The 16,666-nt window shown below is 43.2% G+C and overlaps 1 protein-coding gene across 3 annotated transcripts in view; it reads right to left on the minus strand.

The window, feature by feature from the left end:
• The window catches only part of NF2 (NF2, moesin-ezrin-radixin like (MERLIN) tumor suppressor), a 75,443-nt gene extending 62,916 nt beyond the window's left edge, over positions 1 to 12,527 (minus strand). Inside the window, exon 1 of one of the 3 annotated variants that reach the window (XM_028124611.2) lies at positions 11,980 to 12,526. In XM_028124611.2, coding sequence (XP_027980412.1) covers positions 11,980 to 12,093 — 114 coding nt within the window. In that variant the 5' untranslated portion in view covers positions 12,094 to 12,526. Of the gene's footprint in view, positions 1 to 11,979 lie in introns of all 3 variants that reach the window. The other 2 variants (XM_028124610.2, XM_028124614.2) reach the window with 2 other exon arrangements.
• Positions 12,528 to 16,666: the final 4,139 nt, after the last annotated feature.

Raw genomic sequence — 16,666 nt, forward strand, 5'->3', positions numbered from 1 at the left:
ACACATCATCCTGTAACAAACCAGAGAAGCCTCATCACCAGCTGGCTAAAAAGATTAGCAGCTCTGAGAAAACTCAATTCTGGGTTTTTAAGACCTCAAATGCCTTTAACTTCTGAAATTAAAAATAAGCACCAAAAATGTTCTTGGACAAGAATGCAAAACTAGCATGAATAATTGGAGAAGTCATCAAAAACAAAGAGAAAAATGACACACTAGGGACAAAATAGGGAATAAAAATGGCAGAAATCAGAAGAAAATCCTGCTATCACAGTGGACATCAAGCTAAATAGACATCAATTACAAAGAAGATCCTTAAACAGAAATATGGTGTAAGATACAGCTCATTATATTTAGACTACTAACTAGAGAGTCCAAGAGCCTACAATTGCAAAGGCATGGATAAACTGAAGAGGAATCAAAGAAAATGAAGATGATTAAAGAAGAAAATTCATAGTGCCTTCTAGCATGAGACCCTTCTGCTTTACTCCCATACTCCCATCTCATGATAACATGAGAAGACAGTATTTACCAAGTGCTCACTAGGGTTAGGCCCTGGGCTAAGTGCCCATTAAAGGTCCACTTCATTCTCACCTTAAAACAATTCTATACGAAAAATACTATTATTCTCCTCATTTTATAGATGTGGCAACTGAGGCTTCAAGAAGTAAGTCCAAGATCACTCAGGCAGCAGGTGGCATGGTAGGATTTTCACCCACACCAACTTACCCCTTCTATTGGGGTACCAGCTCTTGTTCCCTAAGCAATATCCTTCCTGTCCTCCAGCAGATTTTTTTCACACCTACAAGCTCAAATCCTGAGATGGTTTCTTACCTAAGACGGAAATATGAAAGGGGGAGTTGTGCAATGAGCTTCTTCTGCCCAGATCACCTAAAATAGGGTGTTAAAACAGAGGGCCTTTGAAATCAAGTTCTTTTCTCTCATTTTTCAGACTAAGAACTAAGGCCTGGAGTGGGGGAAAGAAGAGACATGCCCAAGATCACACAGAGGAGCTCTACCTAGAAGCCAGGGGTTGTTCAAACACCAGCTCAGGGCTCTCAGTGGTTTTATACAAGTAACACCCTGACTATACACCTGGACCAGACACAGGAAAGTGCGCTGACCTCCTGAGCCCAATGCTGGCCAGGCTTGACCCAAACTGCTGCTTGGCTGGCCTTGCAGCCTGAGGACTGGCTCTAGACCTTGGTACCTCCTGAATCTTAAGCCTAGTAGTTCCCTGCTCATTCTTTGTCACAGAAGACCCTGATCCCTAGCCTCATCCTCCTAGTGCCCAGGCCTTTGGATTCAGTCTAGTTTTGTCCCAGGCCCCAGCTAGTTCAAGTTTTGGGCAAGACACCTGGCTGAGAGTGGTTAAGATTTTTTTTTGAGCCACCCAGGCACCCTGAGAGTGGTTGTCTTCTAATCGGGCTCCTTGTTTCCAAACTCTTCCAACCTCCACCCCAACACATTTCAAATCATTCTGCATGGAGACCACTTTAAATCACTCTCCTAATAATGAACCTCAAAGCTCCCCACTGCATTTGATGAATACAAGCTCCTTAATCTGGCCTTCAAAGGCCTCCAGTATCTGTCCTGAACCTATGAATTCAAACACATTTCTCTCTCCCTTCTCAAACCACAGGATTCCCATCCACTGCCTTTGCTCAGGCCATGTCCACTGATCCACTGATAGGAACACTCTTCCCCTTCATCTGTGGACACAAACCTGCCTTTAAATCCTGGAGGCAGGTGTTCCCCATTCACCCCACTGCATGGTTTTTCCTCTCTCTCTTTCAACAGGAACACACCCTCATTTGATATAGATAGACTGCTAGATAGATACAGATAGACAGACTCCTTTGCATTATCTTTTCATGTATATCCTATTTCTCTAACCAGATTATGAGCACCCTGGAAATCTAGGACCTTCCCTCTTAAAAACCTTTCTGTGTGCTCTAATGCCTTAAATATTGGCTATTCCAAACCTGAACTGCAGTGGGGGAAAGGGGGTGGAAAAGGAGGCAGATTTCAAAGAAGTTAGATCACTAACTTTTCAAAGTACACGAAAAGGCCACAGAATAGAGAGGTTAACCAATTGCTATTTATGTGGACACACCAAATATTAAGAGAATATCAGGCTGAATATAGGGAAGAATATTCGGAACACAAAGCTTATTAAATATGCAACTAGAAAATACTTAACTGTTGCAAAATAAGCTTCATTTTAAGCCAAAGGCAAGGAATTCCAAGTAGGATCACGGCAAGTGGAAAGGATTCACTTATGGAACATGTCCATTTGATTCAAAGGCAAACTAGACACTGAGGGATTACATCAGAGGTCATCAGTCACATCATCCACCAGCCAAAATTTAAGCCCACTGGCAAGTTCACAAAATGATTTTGAAATGATATCTTACACCAAATGCAATAAATAAAATAATGCCATAGACAAATGGCTGAGTTAGGAAGTTCTTTGTAAGATCTCTTATTTCTACTCTCTTTTTGTAGTTTACCAAGTACCAAAGTTCTCTCCAGGTTTCTGTTTCTTTCCTTTTTTCTACTTGGAGCTTCCCACATGGGTAGCATAGCTTAACAGAAAGAGAGCCAGGCTGGAAGACAGATGACCTGGGTTTGAATCTCAGCCCTATCACTTGGTAGCTATGTGGTAGTCTTGGGCACAAAGAGAGGGGAACACTTGAGCAGAGCCTAGACAGAGAATGAGAACATCTGTGCTAGCAGACAAGTGAGAAAGGCATTCTATGCAAAGGCAAACAGTATGAAAAGAATTTGGTAGTTTCCAGGAAGAGCAATCAGGACAACAGACCCAGAGCAAAAAGGGAAAGTGAGGAAGTGCAGGAGCCTGGAAAAAGGAGCCAAATGATGAGAGGCCCTGGATTTACTTCCTTTTATGTAACAACCTGTATATGGAACTTACCCATGTCAGATGATAGTCTAAGTACTTTACCAATAATGACTCAGTTTTAATCCCTGTAACAACCCCTTGCAGGAAGAATTATTACACTCCCCATTTTACAGATGAGAAAACAGGCACCTGAAGAGGATTAAGGAACCTGTCTAAGGTCACTGAGCTAGTTAGGGCAGAGCCAGGGATCAAGCTCCCAAGACCAAGCTCTCCCGAGACGCTCATAACCTCTAGGCTCTGCTGCTTCGGAGCCCAGACAGTAAACTGACACTTGAGCTAAGACCTCTCCAACTGACTTGAAAGCCTCGTTGTGAGGTTCAAATAAGCAACTGCTAGCCTCAATGGTCATTATTGAGATTCTCCCACTGTCTAACAGTCCCTGTTCTCTTCTTTCTCTTTCAGAATAGACAGTGGCTCTGCTGGGACTTTAAGCAGGCTATGTACCCTGCAGGAGCCTCCAATTCCCACTCTGAAAATGAAGCCAATGACAAGACCTCCATCCTAAGTATGTCTTGATCGCTGCTAGGTCCACGTGGGTACTCAGTAAATACCTGTTGAGTAAGTGTATGAGTCTCTGTTAGGTATCAAATGAGATAGTACATTTAAAGCATTTAGCATGGTACCTGGCACACAGTAACTGTTCCTCCCTAACCCTTCCTCCTACAAGAGAGCAGACATGGGGGCCAGCAGATGGCAGCACTAGCCAGTATATGCCCTGCTTCCTTCTACCTTCACCAGCACAACTGCAGCCAGCATTCACTAGACTGCCCACGTCCTAGATCTGCAGACCCAGGCCATCCACGGGCACTGCTTAAACCCCATGGGAGAACCCAAAGATAAGGCAGAAACAATCTTTCTTCTGAAATAAGAAAAGTTTCTCAGTGCCCTCATACAGAGTCCCATTACCATATACAACTAGCAATGAAAAGACCACCACTGCCCTCTGGAAGTGTGCATCCTAGAAGGCAGGCATTTGCCTAAATCTTGAGGTGTCTGGGTTGTAACATCTTACTGAAAATACCAAGGTCGTTCTTTCTGTTTTCCCCCTTCAAAAGGTTCTACTTTATGTCCACTTGTATGTTGGGATGATCTGTAATGTTGGTGTTTAATCCAATCATAATCCCACTTGGGCATGTGAAAACATTTGGGATGTCAATCAACAGGAGAAGGAGGCTTTGTTTCCAATATAAGATGGTATTAGAATCTCTCACAACTCAATTTTGAGAAATTTTTCATATTTGGCTCTTCTTACCGATAGATTGAATTATTAAAATTCCAGCCCAGATAAGAAATAACATAACCATTTAGCCTCCTGGCAAATTACGTTCAGTACCCACTTTCTCAAAATGACAAATATCAAATCTTTCAAGTGGAAAAATCCTCTGAAACAGCAAGCCAATTGTGCAATGCAGCAAGTAGTGCAAGAGATTTATTCCCCATCTCTGCAGCAAAAAAGCCTGAACTTATTAGCATAAGGTAACATGATTCATATGTTAACTACCACTCATTCTGAAATTGAGTCCTTGGACCACCTACCTTTAACCTCAAAAAAGTCAAGAATTCCTCAAATACCAACTCTCTTTTTTTTCTTCCTCTTTTTTTTTCAAAATGCATCGCCATGTCCTTGCATTAGCACCTTTCTCAGTTAATGTACAACATAAAAATAGCAAGAAAAACTGATAGTTTCTCAGAGCTCTATCATCATAAGTCAAACTACTGTTACTTTTTTAACAATTTATTTGAACATATTCGTTTACAAACAGGTATTTACACTGAAAAGTCAATGAAATGCAACGGCTTGACAAATCACAACAGGGCAGTTAACCATGGTGACCTGAGCCTCCTACTTTAGGCCAACTATAGTTCCTTCTAGTTCTTCCTTTCTGCCTGGCACTATGTATTCCATGAATCCTTATAAAACCTTGCAGGGCCAAATAAATAAGTAAATAAAAATAAATAAATAAAACCTTGCAGGGTCAGTATTATTAGTTCCATTTTACTGATGTGGAAACTGAGGTCCGAAGAACTTAGGTATCTTATCCAAGCCAGAAGTAAGTTAGCTGGAATTCAAACCCAGGTCTATTTTATTTCAAAGCCTATGCACTTTCTACTAGTGCTTTGCTACTCAAAGTGTGGTCCCTGGACCAGCAGCACTGACATCATTTGCGATTTGAGAATGTGTTAGAAGTGCAGAATTCTCAGTCCTACCATAGAAGTACAGAATCAGAATTCTCATTTTATCAAGATCCTAGGTCATTTATTGACACATTTAAGTTTGACAGACTCTATGCTATACCATTCTGCCTCTCTGAATATCACTACTCTTATCTTCTATAAATCAGGTTCTCAATAAGGTGGCAGGGAGAGGGGGAGAAGGAAGGGTGTTTCCCCCCCAGGGACACTTGACAACGTCTAAAGACATTTTTGGTTGTCTCAACTGGGAAGGTGGGGAGGTGCTACTGGCATCTAATGGATAGAGTCCAGAGATGCCTCTAAACATCTTACAATGCGCAGGCCAGCCCCCACCCTAACAAAGAATTATCCAGCCAAAATGTCAATAGTGCCAAGGTTGAGAAACCCTGCTATAGCTAATAATATTGTACATCCTCTTTAGGTCTGGGGTCTGTTTAAAGAAAAAGGAAGAGATTTTCATGGTAGAATTATGGCTGAAGAAATCTCATACAAAATCCCTTCACCTACCAGTCAGTCTCTCATAATCTCACAACATTTACCAAATAGAAAAACTTAGATCGGGGGGGGGGGGGGGAGCACCTGGCTGGCTTAGTCTTGATCTCAGGATTATGAGTTCGAGCCCCACATTGGGTGTAGAGATTACCTTAAAAATAAATACAAAAATACATACATACATAAATAACTGATTGGGGATCAGCAAACTACAGCCCACAATACAAACCTAATTCACCACCTATTATTGTGCGATCTGAGAGTAATTTTTCCATTTTTAAATGTAAATTTTAAGTTTTTTATTTTTTAATTTTTTTTAAAAGATTTTATTTGAGAGAGAGAGAGAGACAGCACAAGCATGGGGAGCATGCAGAGGGAGAGGGAGAAGCAGACTCCCAGCTGAGCAGGGAGCCCGATGCGGGGCTGGATCCCAGGACCCTGGGATTATGACCTGAGCCAAAGGCAGATGCTTAACCAACTGAGCCACCCAGGCGCCCCTTAAATGTAAATTTTTAAATAACATTTCATCACTTCTAAAAATTACATGAAATTCAAATTTCAATGTTCAGTTTTATTGAACAAAGTTGTATCTTTCGTTCCCATTCCGTACTCTCTCTCTCATTCTCGCTCTCTCAAATAAATAAATCTTAAAAAAAAGATTTTATATTTTGAATTTTTAATTTACTGAAAAGTTGCAAAGACAGGATATATTTCTTTTTATTTCTTCCTTTCCAATATGAACACCTTTTATTTCATTTTCTTGCCTAATTGTCCTGGCTAGAACTTTTTTTTTTTAAGATTTTATTTATTTATTTGAGAGAGAGAGAAAAAGAGAGAGCACATGAGAGGGGGGAGGGTCAGAGGGAGAAGCAGACTCCCCACCGAACAGGGAGCCCGATGTGGGACTCGATCCAGGGACTCCAGGATCATGACCTGAGCCGAAGGCAGTTGCTTAACCAACTTAGCCACCCAGGCGCCCCCCTGGCTAGAACTTCTAGCACATTGTTAAATAGAAGGGGCAAGATAGGGGCACCTGGATGCCTCAGCCGGTTAAACATCTGCCTTTGGCTCAGGTCAAGATCCCAGGGTCCTGGGACCGAGTCCCACAGTCCCACATCAGGCTCTCTGATCAGCAGGGAGTCTGCTTCTCCCTATGCCACCCCCCCCCCCAGCTCATGCTCCTTCTCTCTCGCTCTCTCTCAAATAAATAAAATTTTTAAAAGTAAGTATTTTTGCTTCCATATTTTTTTAAGTAATCTCTATACCCAATGTGGGTCTGGAACTCACAACTCTGAGATCAAGAGTCACATGACCTACCAACTGAGCCAGCTAGGCACCCTGTTTTGCTTCCATATTCATAAGAGATCTTAGTCTCTGGTTTTCTTGTCATAGTTTTGTTTGGTTGTGGTATCAGGGTAATGCCAGCCTCATTAAAATGAGTTGGGAAGTGTTCCCTCCTCTCCTATTCTTTTGGAAGATTATGTGAAGAATTAGTATTAATTGTTTTTGAAATGTTTGGTAGAATTCATTAGTAAAGCCACTTGGGCCTCTGGTATGTAGAGCCTAGACATTTCTTTGAGGGTATTTTTATTACTGATTTAATCTCTTTACTGGTTATAGGTCTGTTCTGATTGTCTGTTTCTTCTTGAGTCAATTTTGGTAGTTGGTGTCTTTCCAGGAATTTGTCCATCTCATTTAATTTATCTAATTATTTGGTGTACAACTGTCATTTTACTTTTTTTCTATGTGCTTCATGTCTTTTTTGTTTCTCCATTCCTCCTTTACTACTTGTTTTTACATTAGATGAATATTTTCTAATGAAGCATTTACATTTATTCAGTGATTTCTTCATCATACTTTTTAAGTGTCTTGGGGGATTTTTTTAGTGGTTGCTCTAGGGTTTACCAGATAATCGTATTAGAATTAGCTTCAGATTTACACTAGCTTAATTCCAGTGATACATACATCCTATATATCTATATACATATAGATCCTATATCTATATATACCTATATATCTTTCCCTTTCCACCTTTTTTGTAGACTATTTTATATATATATTAAAATTATATATGTACTATATACATATACATTAAAATTACAAACCCAACAATACATTGTTGTTATTACTTTACCATCTGTGGTCATTTCCTCAGCCCATTACAGCTTTGCTTCCATCCACCTCCTTTGTGCTGTTATTGGCAAGTATACTACACATATATTACATTTGCATGTTATAGGCCCAACAGTACATTACATACGTTATTTTATACAATTACTTTTTAAATCAGTTATAAGAAGAAAAAAATATTCATTTCTGTCTTTTATAATTCTATAGTTACCTTTCCCAGTGCTCTTTTTTTTTATGTAGATTTGATTACTGTCTGAGGCCATTTGCTTTCGGCCTGAAGAACTTTCTTTAGTATTTCTTGTAAGGCAGGTCTTTGAACAACATCTCCAATTTGCATGTACCTGGGAAAGTCTTTATTTCACCTTCATATTTGAAATAGCCATTCTGAAATACCCAGCTGTGCTGGATACAGGATTCTTAATTGACAAGTTTTTTCTTTGAGCACTTAATATGTTATCCCACAGCCTCTGGCCTCCACAGTTTCTGCAGAGAAGACAGCTGTTAATCTTATTGGAGTTTCCTTGTATAAGTCCTTTTTCTCTTGCAGCTTTAAGATTTTCTCCTTGTCTTTGACTTTCAGCATTTTTACTGTTTTCTATTTGTGGATCTCTTTGTATTTATCCTCCTTGGAGTTTATTGAGCTTCCTGAATGTCCTATTGTTTTTCAATAAATCCAGAAAGTTTCAGCTACTATTTTTTTTTAATATTTTTTCTCTCTCCTCTCCTGGTATTCCCATTACACATGTGCACTTAATGATTTCCCACATTTTTCTGAGGCTCTGTACATTTTTCTTCATTGTTTTTTTCTTCCTATTCTTCAGCTTGCATCATTTCTATTATTCTATCTTCAAGCAGGCTAATTCTTTTTTCTGCCCATTTGAATCTACTCTGAGCCGCTCTAGTGAATTTATTTCAGTTATGGTACTTTCCAATTTCAGGATTTTCATTCTGTTCTTTTCTATAATTCCCATCTCTTTACCGATCTTCTCTACTTGATGTGAAAATGTCATTATACCTTCATTCTTTAATCATGTTTTTTTTTTAAAGATTTTATTTATTTAATCATGAGAGACAGAGACAGAGAGAGAGAGAGAGGCAGAGGGAGAAGCAGGCTCCCAAGGAGCAGGGAGCCCGATGCGGGACTTGATCCCAGGACCCTGGGATCATGACCTGAGCCGAAGGCAGACGCTTAACCATCTGAGCCACCCAGGCGCCCCTCTTTAATCATGTTTTATAATTAATCTTGTTTTCCTTTAGTTCTGTGAATGTATCTGTAATGGCTATTTGAAACCTTTTCTGCTAAATCTGACATCTGGTCGCTCTCACAGGCAATTTCTTTTTCTTTTTAATATATAGTACTGATCTTTTTTTTTTAAAGATTTTATTTATTTATTTATTTGAGAGAGCGAGAATGAGTGAGAGAGAGCACATGAGAGGGGGAAGGGTCAGAGGGAGAAGCAGACTCCCCGCTGAGCAGGGAGTCCGATGCGGGACTCGATCCCGGGACTCCAGGATCACGACCCGAGCTGAAGGCAGTCGCTCAACCAACTGAGCCACCCAGGCGCCCCTCACAGGCAATTTCTAATGCTAGTCTTTTTCCATCGGATGGGTCATTTCCCTGTTTCTTTACATGCCTCATAACTTTTTGCTGGAAACTGGACATTTTAGGTAATACATTATCTAAATAATATAGATACCGGACTGGTTCTCCCCACCCAAGCTCCAGGGCTTGTTATTGGTATTTGCTTATTTATTTAGTGATGGGCTGGAATGTTTTAGTGAAATCTATTTCCTTCACACAGTGTTAAGGTCTATGATGTTGTTCCTCAGAGAGGCACAAATTTGGTTATGGCCACAGTCATCCTGGAGTGACAGTGGTTTTAGTAGGGCTCTTTCTCTTCCCCTGATCACACCCAGCTGTTAAACTCCATTAACTGTTTTACTGTTCTATTATTTTCAACCATGCCCTGGGGCATAATGTGCTCTACAAAATAATCCAATCAAAGGTGGCTCTTTTGAGGGAACAGTTTATTCAATCCCATGAGGGCCCTTCCCAGCTGTCTTTAGCTAACTAGCTGGCCTACAATTTATGCTGTATCTTCATTAAATTCATAATCTCCCAACTGCCCTTCACCAAATCCTCCAGTTTTTAAAAAGTTCCCTTAGGGGGCACCTGGGTGGCTCAGTTGGTTGGGCGACTACCTTTGGCTCAGGTCATGATCCTGGAGTCCCAGGATCGAGTCCTGAATCGGGCTCCCTGCTTGGGGGGGGGGGGTCTTCTTCTCCCTCTGACCCTCCCCCCCTCATGCTGTCTCTATCTCATTCTCTCTCTCAAATAAATAAATTAAAAATCCTTAAAAAAATAAAAGTTCCCTTAGGCATAAACTTCACATTTTGTTGCAAATGAATTAACTGCCTTTGGGAAGAGAGCAGGAGCTACAGGTTTTTTAAAGCCTTCTTCTCCCTCCAGGTAAAATCTGAGTCCTTGGTGGAAGGGGAGGGGGCAGGGGACACCAGCCTGAGATTTTCTGTTTGCCTCCTCTGGCATGGAACCACCATTGCACAAGCTATGTCTGGAACAAGAGCAACCGGGGCCCCAGTAGTCTCAGTGTGCCATACCCAAGGCACAGCTCCCACTCTGTGAGTAGGAGCTGGATAGAAGGAAGACTCAGTATTTCAACTATACACACCTGGGACTGTCTCAGCAACAAGTAGGCTTAAGACAGGGTAAGAAACACTGACGTCCTGCTCCTCCTGGGAAGAAAGTAGTCTGACAGGGAGCTAGGGGTAGAGGGAGCCCTGTGTTCTGGCTTGCAGCAGTCTGGAGTGGAATCTCCACCTTGCTGAGTTGGAAGTGGGGAAGGAGGTAGTAGCCTTAGTTCCCAAATACTATAGACTCGCCTTTCTTAGCAAATTTCCACAGATTTTCTTGAATAGATGTTTATTCATTTGATGAATGTTTGCCCTTGGGACCATTTCCAGAGGGTTTAAATAGTTAAAGAGTTTTTTGAAGTAATTTTCACGAGCCTTACAAGTGAGCACAGTCAATGACACTCCTCACGCTGTTATGCTGGCAGTGAATCCTAAGGCTGCTTTTGTGCTATAATAGTTGAGCTGAAGAGCTAAGTGGTTGTAACAGAGATCCTATGGACTGCAAAGCTGAAAATATTTACTATGTGGCCCTTTACAGAAAAAGTTTGTCGGGGCGCCCGGGTGGCTGAGTTGGTTAAGCGACTGCCTTCGGCTCAGCTCATGATCCTGGAGTCTGAGGCTCAGCTCATGATCCTGGAGTCCGAGGATCGCTTCCCACACCGGGCTCCCTGCTCAGCAGGGAGTCTGCTTCTCCCTCTGACCCTCTTCCCTCTCGTGCTCTCTATCTCTCATTTTCTCTCTCTCAAATAAATAAATAAAATCTTTAAAAAAAAGAAGAAAGAAAAAAGTTTGTCAACCCCTGACTTAGGTCACTGCTCCCAATGCTGCTGTTTCAAACCACACTTTGGACTAGCAACGACTTAAATTATTTGAGAGGCAGTACTATTTTGGCTAAAAGCTTGACTTAAAATCCCACTTTGCCACTTACTAGATATATGGTTTGGGGTACCTACCTCATTGGGTAGCTGTGAGAATTAAACGCATGAGCGTCTGACAGAATATATTCAACAAATAATAACTGTTATCATCATGATGTAAACTGCATGAAAAGTAAGTATTAGTCATCAACTTTTTCCTTTACAGGCTTTTCTTCCAGAAAATGAAAGCTTTTGGAAAAGGGAAAGAAGTATAGCCTTTCCAATATACAAGATGCAACTTTTAATACCTGGGGCATATAATAATATCTAATAAAGTAAAAAAAAAAAAAAAAAAAAAACAGCCTATAGAGCCGGAGCTTAAGCCTGACACTGAAAACCAGAATTCGCCACCACGGATGCTTCCAGCCTCTTCCAGTAACAATGAATGAAAACCTTCAGGAAGTGCTTCCAAACCCAAAAGCCCTATGAAGAAAGGGCAGCAATTATCTTTAACATGAGGATTTGGGCCTAGATGGCTCCTTCCGGTTCTGGTCAGCTCTGTCTATACTCAGAGACGGTAGAAGCTGAATCCCTCAAGCTTCCACCTTGACTGTCACCGCGGCAGGGGCGCCCCAGTTGGTGCCCGACCCACAGCAGGGCCCGGCGAGAGGGGATTCCGCCGGATTCCGCCCGGCTCCCCCTTGCCACAGCCCGTCGGGGCTGCCAGCCGGTTACCTCGCAGTTGAACTCCATCTCGGCGTCCATGGTGACGATCCGCACGGTGAACGTCTTGGGCTGCTTCCTCTTGAGCGAGCTGAAGCTCATACGGGAAGCGATGGCCCCGGCCATTGCGCGGGGCTCAGGCCCGGGACCCTCGTGCCCCGAGGCCTGCGCTCTGGACCTGTTAGCCCCCCTGGAGGAGCCGCACAGGCCTCAGGGCCACCATGGTAGCCAACTGGCCGGCCTGGGAGCTGTCTGGTCGGCGCAGGCCCCCAGCGGCCAGCATGGGCCGTGAGGACCCTGCCCCGGGAGCGTAAAGGGGAGTTGGGAGACGGGCCCTTACAGCCACCGGGACGAAACACTAGCCAGGACCGATGTGGTGGGCTCGGCCCTGTGCTCAGGGACTCGGGCCGGGGACGCTGGGGACGCCCCGGGACGGGGCCCCTCGACGGCAGCGGCCCAGCCCCCGCGCGCCTCTCAGCGGCCGATGGAGGTCTCGGGGCCGCGCTGCGGCCAGGCGCGCACGTGCGCGCGTGGCTGTCACCGTCCTCTCTCCGCGCGCCCGCGGGAATCGTCCCCTCCCCACAGACCCCGGCCTGCTCCCCGCCCCGCCCTCAGGCCCCCAGATCATTACACACGGCGCAACCGAACACCGCGGCTGCCGCCCGGACTCTGCCATTGGCTGAGAGCTCCTAGGGAGGCGGGACTTTTCCCCTCCCGTGCTCCCTGCTTCGGAAAGACCCCACCAATTGGAAGTACCGCTGTGATTGGAGGCGCGGGCCTAGGCTCGGCGTTGAGTGGCCAAAGCGGCAGTCATTCCGAACGCTTTTGTTCACATGGAGTACGCCTACCCTAGCAAGACTGGTTGAGGAATCGGAACCCCGCGCGCCTTCTCCCGGGAACTACCTAGAGGCTGGTCCCCAGTTGCGGGTGGCTCAGTGGGGAACTGAGCTGCGGGCCAAATACGCGCCGAGGTGTGACGCCCCAGGTGTTCTGACACCCGGCGGATAATCCTCCTTGACACTTAATTGCATATACTGACCTCTGTGTTTCTCAAACTTTTAAATCACGTGGAGGCTGTTTAGGTTGCCGGCGCTCTCCCCCAGATCCTTCTGCTTCTCTTGGGGAGAAATTGTATTATTACCAAGGAAGGATAATAATTGTACCTACGTCGTGGGGGCGTTGAGGAATTTAAGGAAGTTAACACATATAAAGCTTTAGAACGGTGGCTGGCACATAACTAAATTGAATCCTATGAACTTGCTGTTTTTATAGGTAAAAAATGGTCGAAAATTAAAGCTTTTCTCATTTTGTTCTGACTTCTGACTCTGACTTCCATTTTCAAACCATATATGTGTTTTCTTTATTTTTTAAGTGTCATCAAGTTATAGTGGATGTGTTGTGAGGTGGAGTATATAGCTTTCTGTATTTAAAAAATAAATCCTACTTTTAAATAACTTAATGGGGGGCTCCTGGGGGGCTCAGGCGTTAAGCGTCTGCCTTCAGCTCAGGTCATGGTCCCAGGGTCCTGGGATCGAGCCCCGCATCAGGCCACTTGCTCAGCGGGAGGCCTGCTTCTCCCTCTCCCACTCCCCCTGATTGCGTTCCCTCTCTCGCTATGTCTCTGTCAAATAAATAAATAAAATCTTTTATAAATAAATAAATAAATAAATAAATAAATAAATAACTCTTAATGGTTGAGTAGAGACAATTTTCTCTGTTTTGACTGAAGAGTAAGCAGTCCTTAAATGTTAACCATCATTAGCATCACCTCCCCTACAGATGGGAAAAGTGAGAAGCTCAGCATGAGAGAGCCACCTACTAACTATTATGTAGATAGCGAGGAGCAAAGATGGGACTTAAAACCCAGATTTATCCCACCCAGAGCTTGCTGGCATTACCATTTCACTGCCCTGCTTCCCTAAGTGTGGCTGCCAAGTTGCTCCCTGTTTAGCCCTCCCAAACCGCGAACTGCCATTCTGGAGCACTCAGCAGACACTGTTGCTGTAACCATACCATAGTATAAATCTAGATCTCCACAGGCCCCTGTGGTGCCATGAATCACCAGCATGTGCTGGCCCACCCAGCAAAACTGCTGTGGGGGAACTTTATATCCTGTCTACTGACTGCTAGCAAATTCTCCCCACCAAAATGATTGTTCAGGGTGGTGTGGGCTTGGAGTGAGAATGTCTTCATTTTAATTGCTTCAGTTCTTCCCTGTAGGTGGGAGAATCAGGTGGATTCTCTTGAGGGCCCCCCACAGGGACAACAAATCAGGGCTTTAACCCAGGGCCAGGACTGCTGACAAATAAGTGATTCTGGGATCCTACTGATGAGTAGAAAGAGGCTGTAGATCAAACAGCAGGGGTAAATATGACATTGATGGCCAGTCATAGCTCCTTTTTATGGAAGGCTTACTAGGTCCTAGGCACTGGGCTAATTGGCCAAAGATGCCAAATTTAAACATTCTTGGGGAGACAGGTAGATATATGGGTCTGGATCTCAGAAGGGAGGCCTGGACGAGGAATAAAAATAGATGTAATGGAATATTATGCTGGCATTAAAAGTGCCATTCACAAAAAAAAAAACACAAATGATAATAGTACCTACCAGATAAGGGCTTGAGAAGGAATAATTCAAGCAGAGCTCATTAAGAAAGATCTGGGGGTTCCTGACTGGTTCAGTCAGTAGAGCATGCAACTCTTTTTTTTTTTTTTTAAGATTTTATTTATTTATTTGAGAGAGGAGAGAGAGCACAAGTGAGTTAAGGGGCAAAGGGAGAAGCAGACTCCCTGCTGAGCAGGGAGCCTGATGGGAGGCGGATCCTGGGACTCCAGGGTCATGACCTGAGCTGATGGCAGATGCTTAACCAACGGAGGCACCCAGGCGCCCTAAGCATATAACTCTTGATCTTGGGGTTGTGAGTTCGAACCACACATTGGGAGGTAGAGTGTACTTAAAAATAGATATATTTTTTTAAAGATTTTATTTATTTATTTGAGAGAGAGAGAGAATGAGAGATAGAAAGCACAAGAGGGAAGAGGGTCAGAGGGAGAAGCAGACTCCCTGCCAAGCAGGAAGCCCGATGGGGGACTCGATCCTGGGACTCCAGGATCATGACCTGAGCCGAAGGCAGTCGCCCAACCAACTGAGCCACCCAGGCACCCAATAGATATGTTTTTAAAAAAAAATAATTAAGGGGCCCCTGGCTGGCTCAGTGGGTGGAGCATGTGACTTTTGATCTCAGGGTCATGACTTCAAGCCCCACATTGGGGTTAGAAATTACATAAAAAAATAAAATATTGGGCACCTGGGTGGCTCAGATGGTTAAGCGTCTGCCTTCAGTTCAGGTCATGTCCTGGAGTCCTGGGATCGAGTCCCCCATCGGGCTCCCTGCTCCTTGGGAGCCTGCTTCTCCCTCTGCCTCTCTCTCTCTCTCTCTGTCTCTCATGAATAAATAAATAAAAATCTTTAAAAATAAAAAATAAATAAATAAATAATCAAAAAAAAAAAAGAAAGAAAGAAAGTTCTGGACACAACGATGCCAGTTAGTAAATACTTGTTGAATGAAGAAATAAAGGACACGAAATACTTAATGGTCTCACCTATGGAAACAGTATTAATAGCTACAATATATTATGTGCTTACCACATAAGGTACTCTGCAAAGGGCTTTGCATGCTTTATTTCTTTTGATCTTTATCAAAACCCTACTTGGTAGTTACTATATCCCCAGTACATGAGGAAACTGGCTAAGGCTAAAAGAAGGTAATTTACCCAAGATCATAACCAGAAGAGATGAAATTTGCATCTCTAGATTTCACGTTAGTTACATTTTGTTCCTCCATTCTTCCCAAAGATCAGTGGCTCTCAAAGTGAGGTCCATTCCCTCCAGGAGACATTTGGCAACATCTAAAGATTTTTTTTGGTTGTCACAAGTAGGGGATGTTCCGGTACTCCATGGTAAAGGCTGAGGATGCTGTTAAACATTTCACAATGCATAAGACAAATTCCCACAACAAAGGATTATGCAGCCCAAAGTATCAATAGTGCCCAGCTAAAGAAATCCTTCTCTAGAGCAATTATGCTTTTTTTTTTTTAAGGATTTACTTATTTATTTAAAAGAGAGGGAGAGAGCACAAGCGGGAGGGGTAGAGGAAGAGGGAGAGAGAATCTCAAGCAGATTCTGTGTTCAGCTAACCTAAGATCACAACCTGAGCTGAAACCAAGAGTGGGTGCTTAACTGACTATGCCACCCAGGTGCCCCTAGGGCAATGATTCTTTAACAGCTTTTGTGGATTTTTTTTTTAAGTCAAAAACACTCTATCAAGAATCTGATGAAACCAGTGGACTTTCTCCACAAAGGAATACACACACACATACACATGCACAAAATTTTAGAAGGTTCATGAAAAGACTCTTCCAAAGCATATGGTAAGCCCCAGATTAAATCAGCTCATCCACCAAGATTGAATCAACTCGTACCAGATACTGCATGTGAATGCTAGATTATAACCTGTCTGCCAAAAATTGGACTTTGTTGTTTCTGGAATTACTTTTACTGTATTTGGCATGAAGCCAGTGTCCTGCACCAAGGGTGTTATAAGAAACAGCCCTGTGGAACTCTGCCTTTAGTAGAGATTTAGCTGACAGATATACACACAGCATCCTTTCTAAGAAGACTCACAAGAGAAATATCTCTT

This window comes from Eumetopias jubatus, unplaced genomic scaffold (assembly GCF_037043125.1).
Source record: "Eumetopias jubatus isolate StellerSeaLion01/CBP00866 unplaced genomic scaffold, mEumJub1_p1.0 scaffold_16, whole genome shotgun sequence".
Classification (NCBI taxonomy): domain Eukaryota; kingdom Metazoa; phylum Chordata; class Mammalia; order Carnivora; family Otariidae; genus Eumetopias; species Eumetopias jubatus.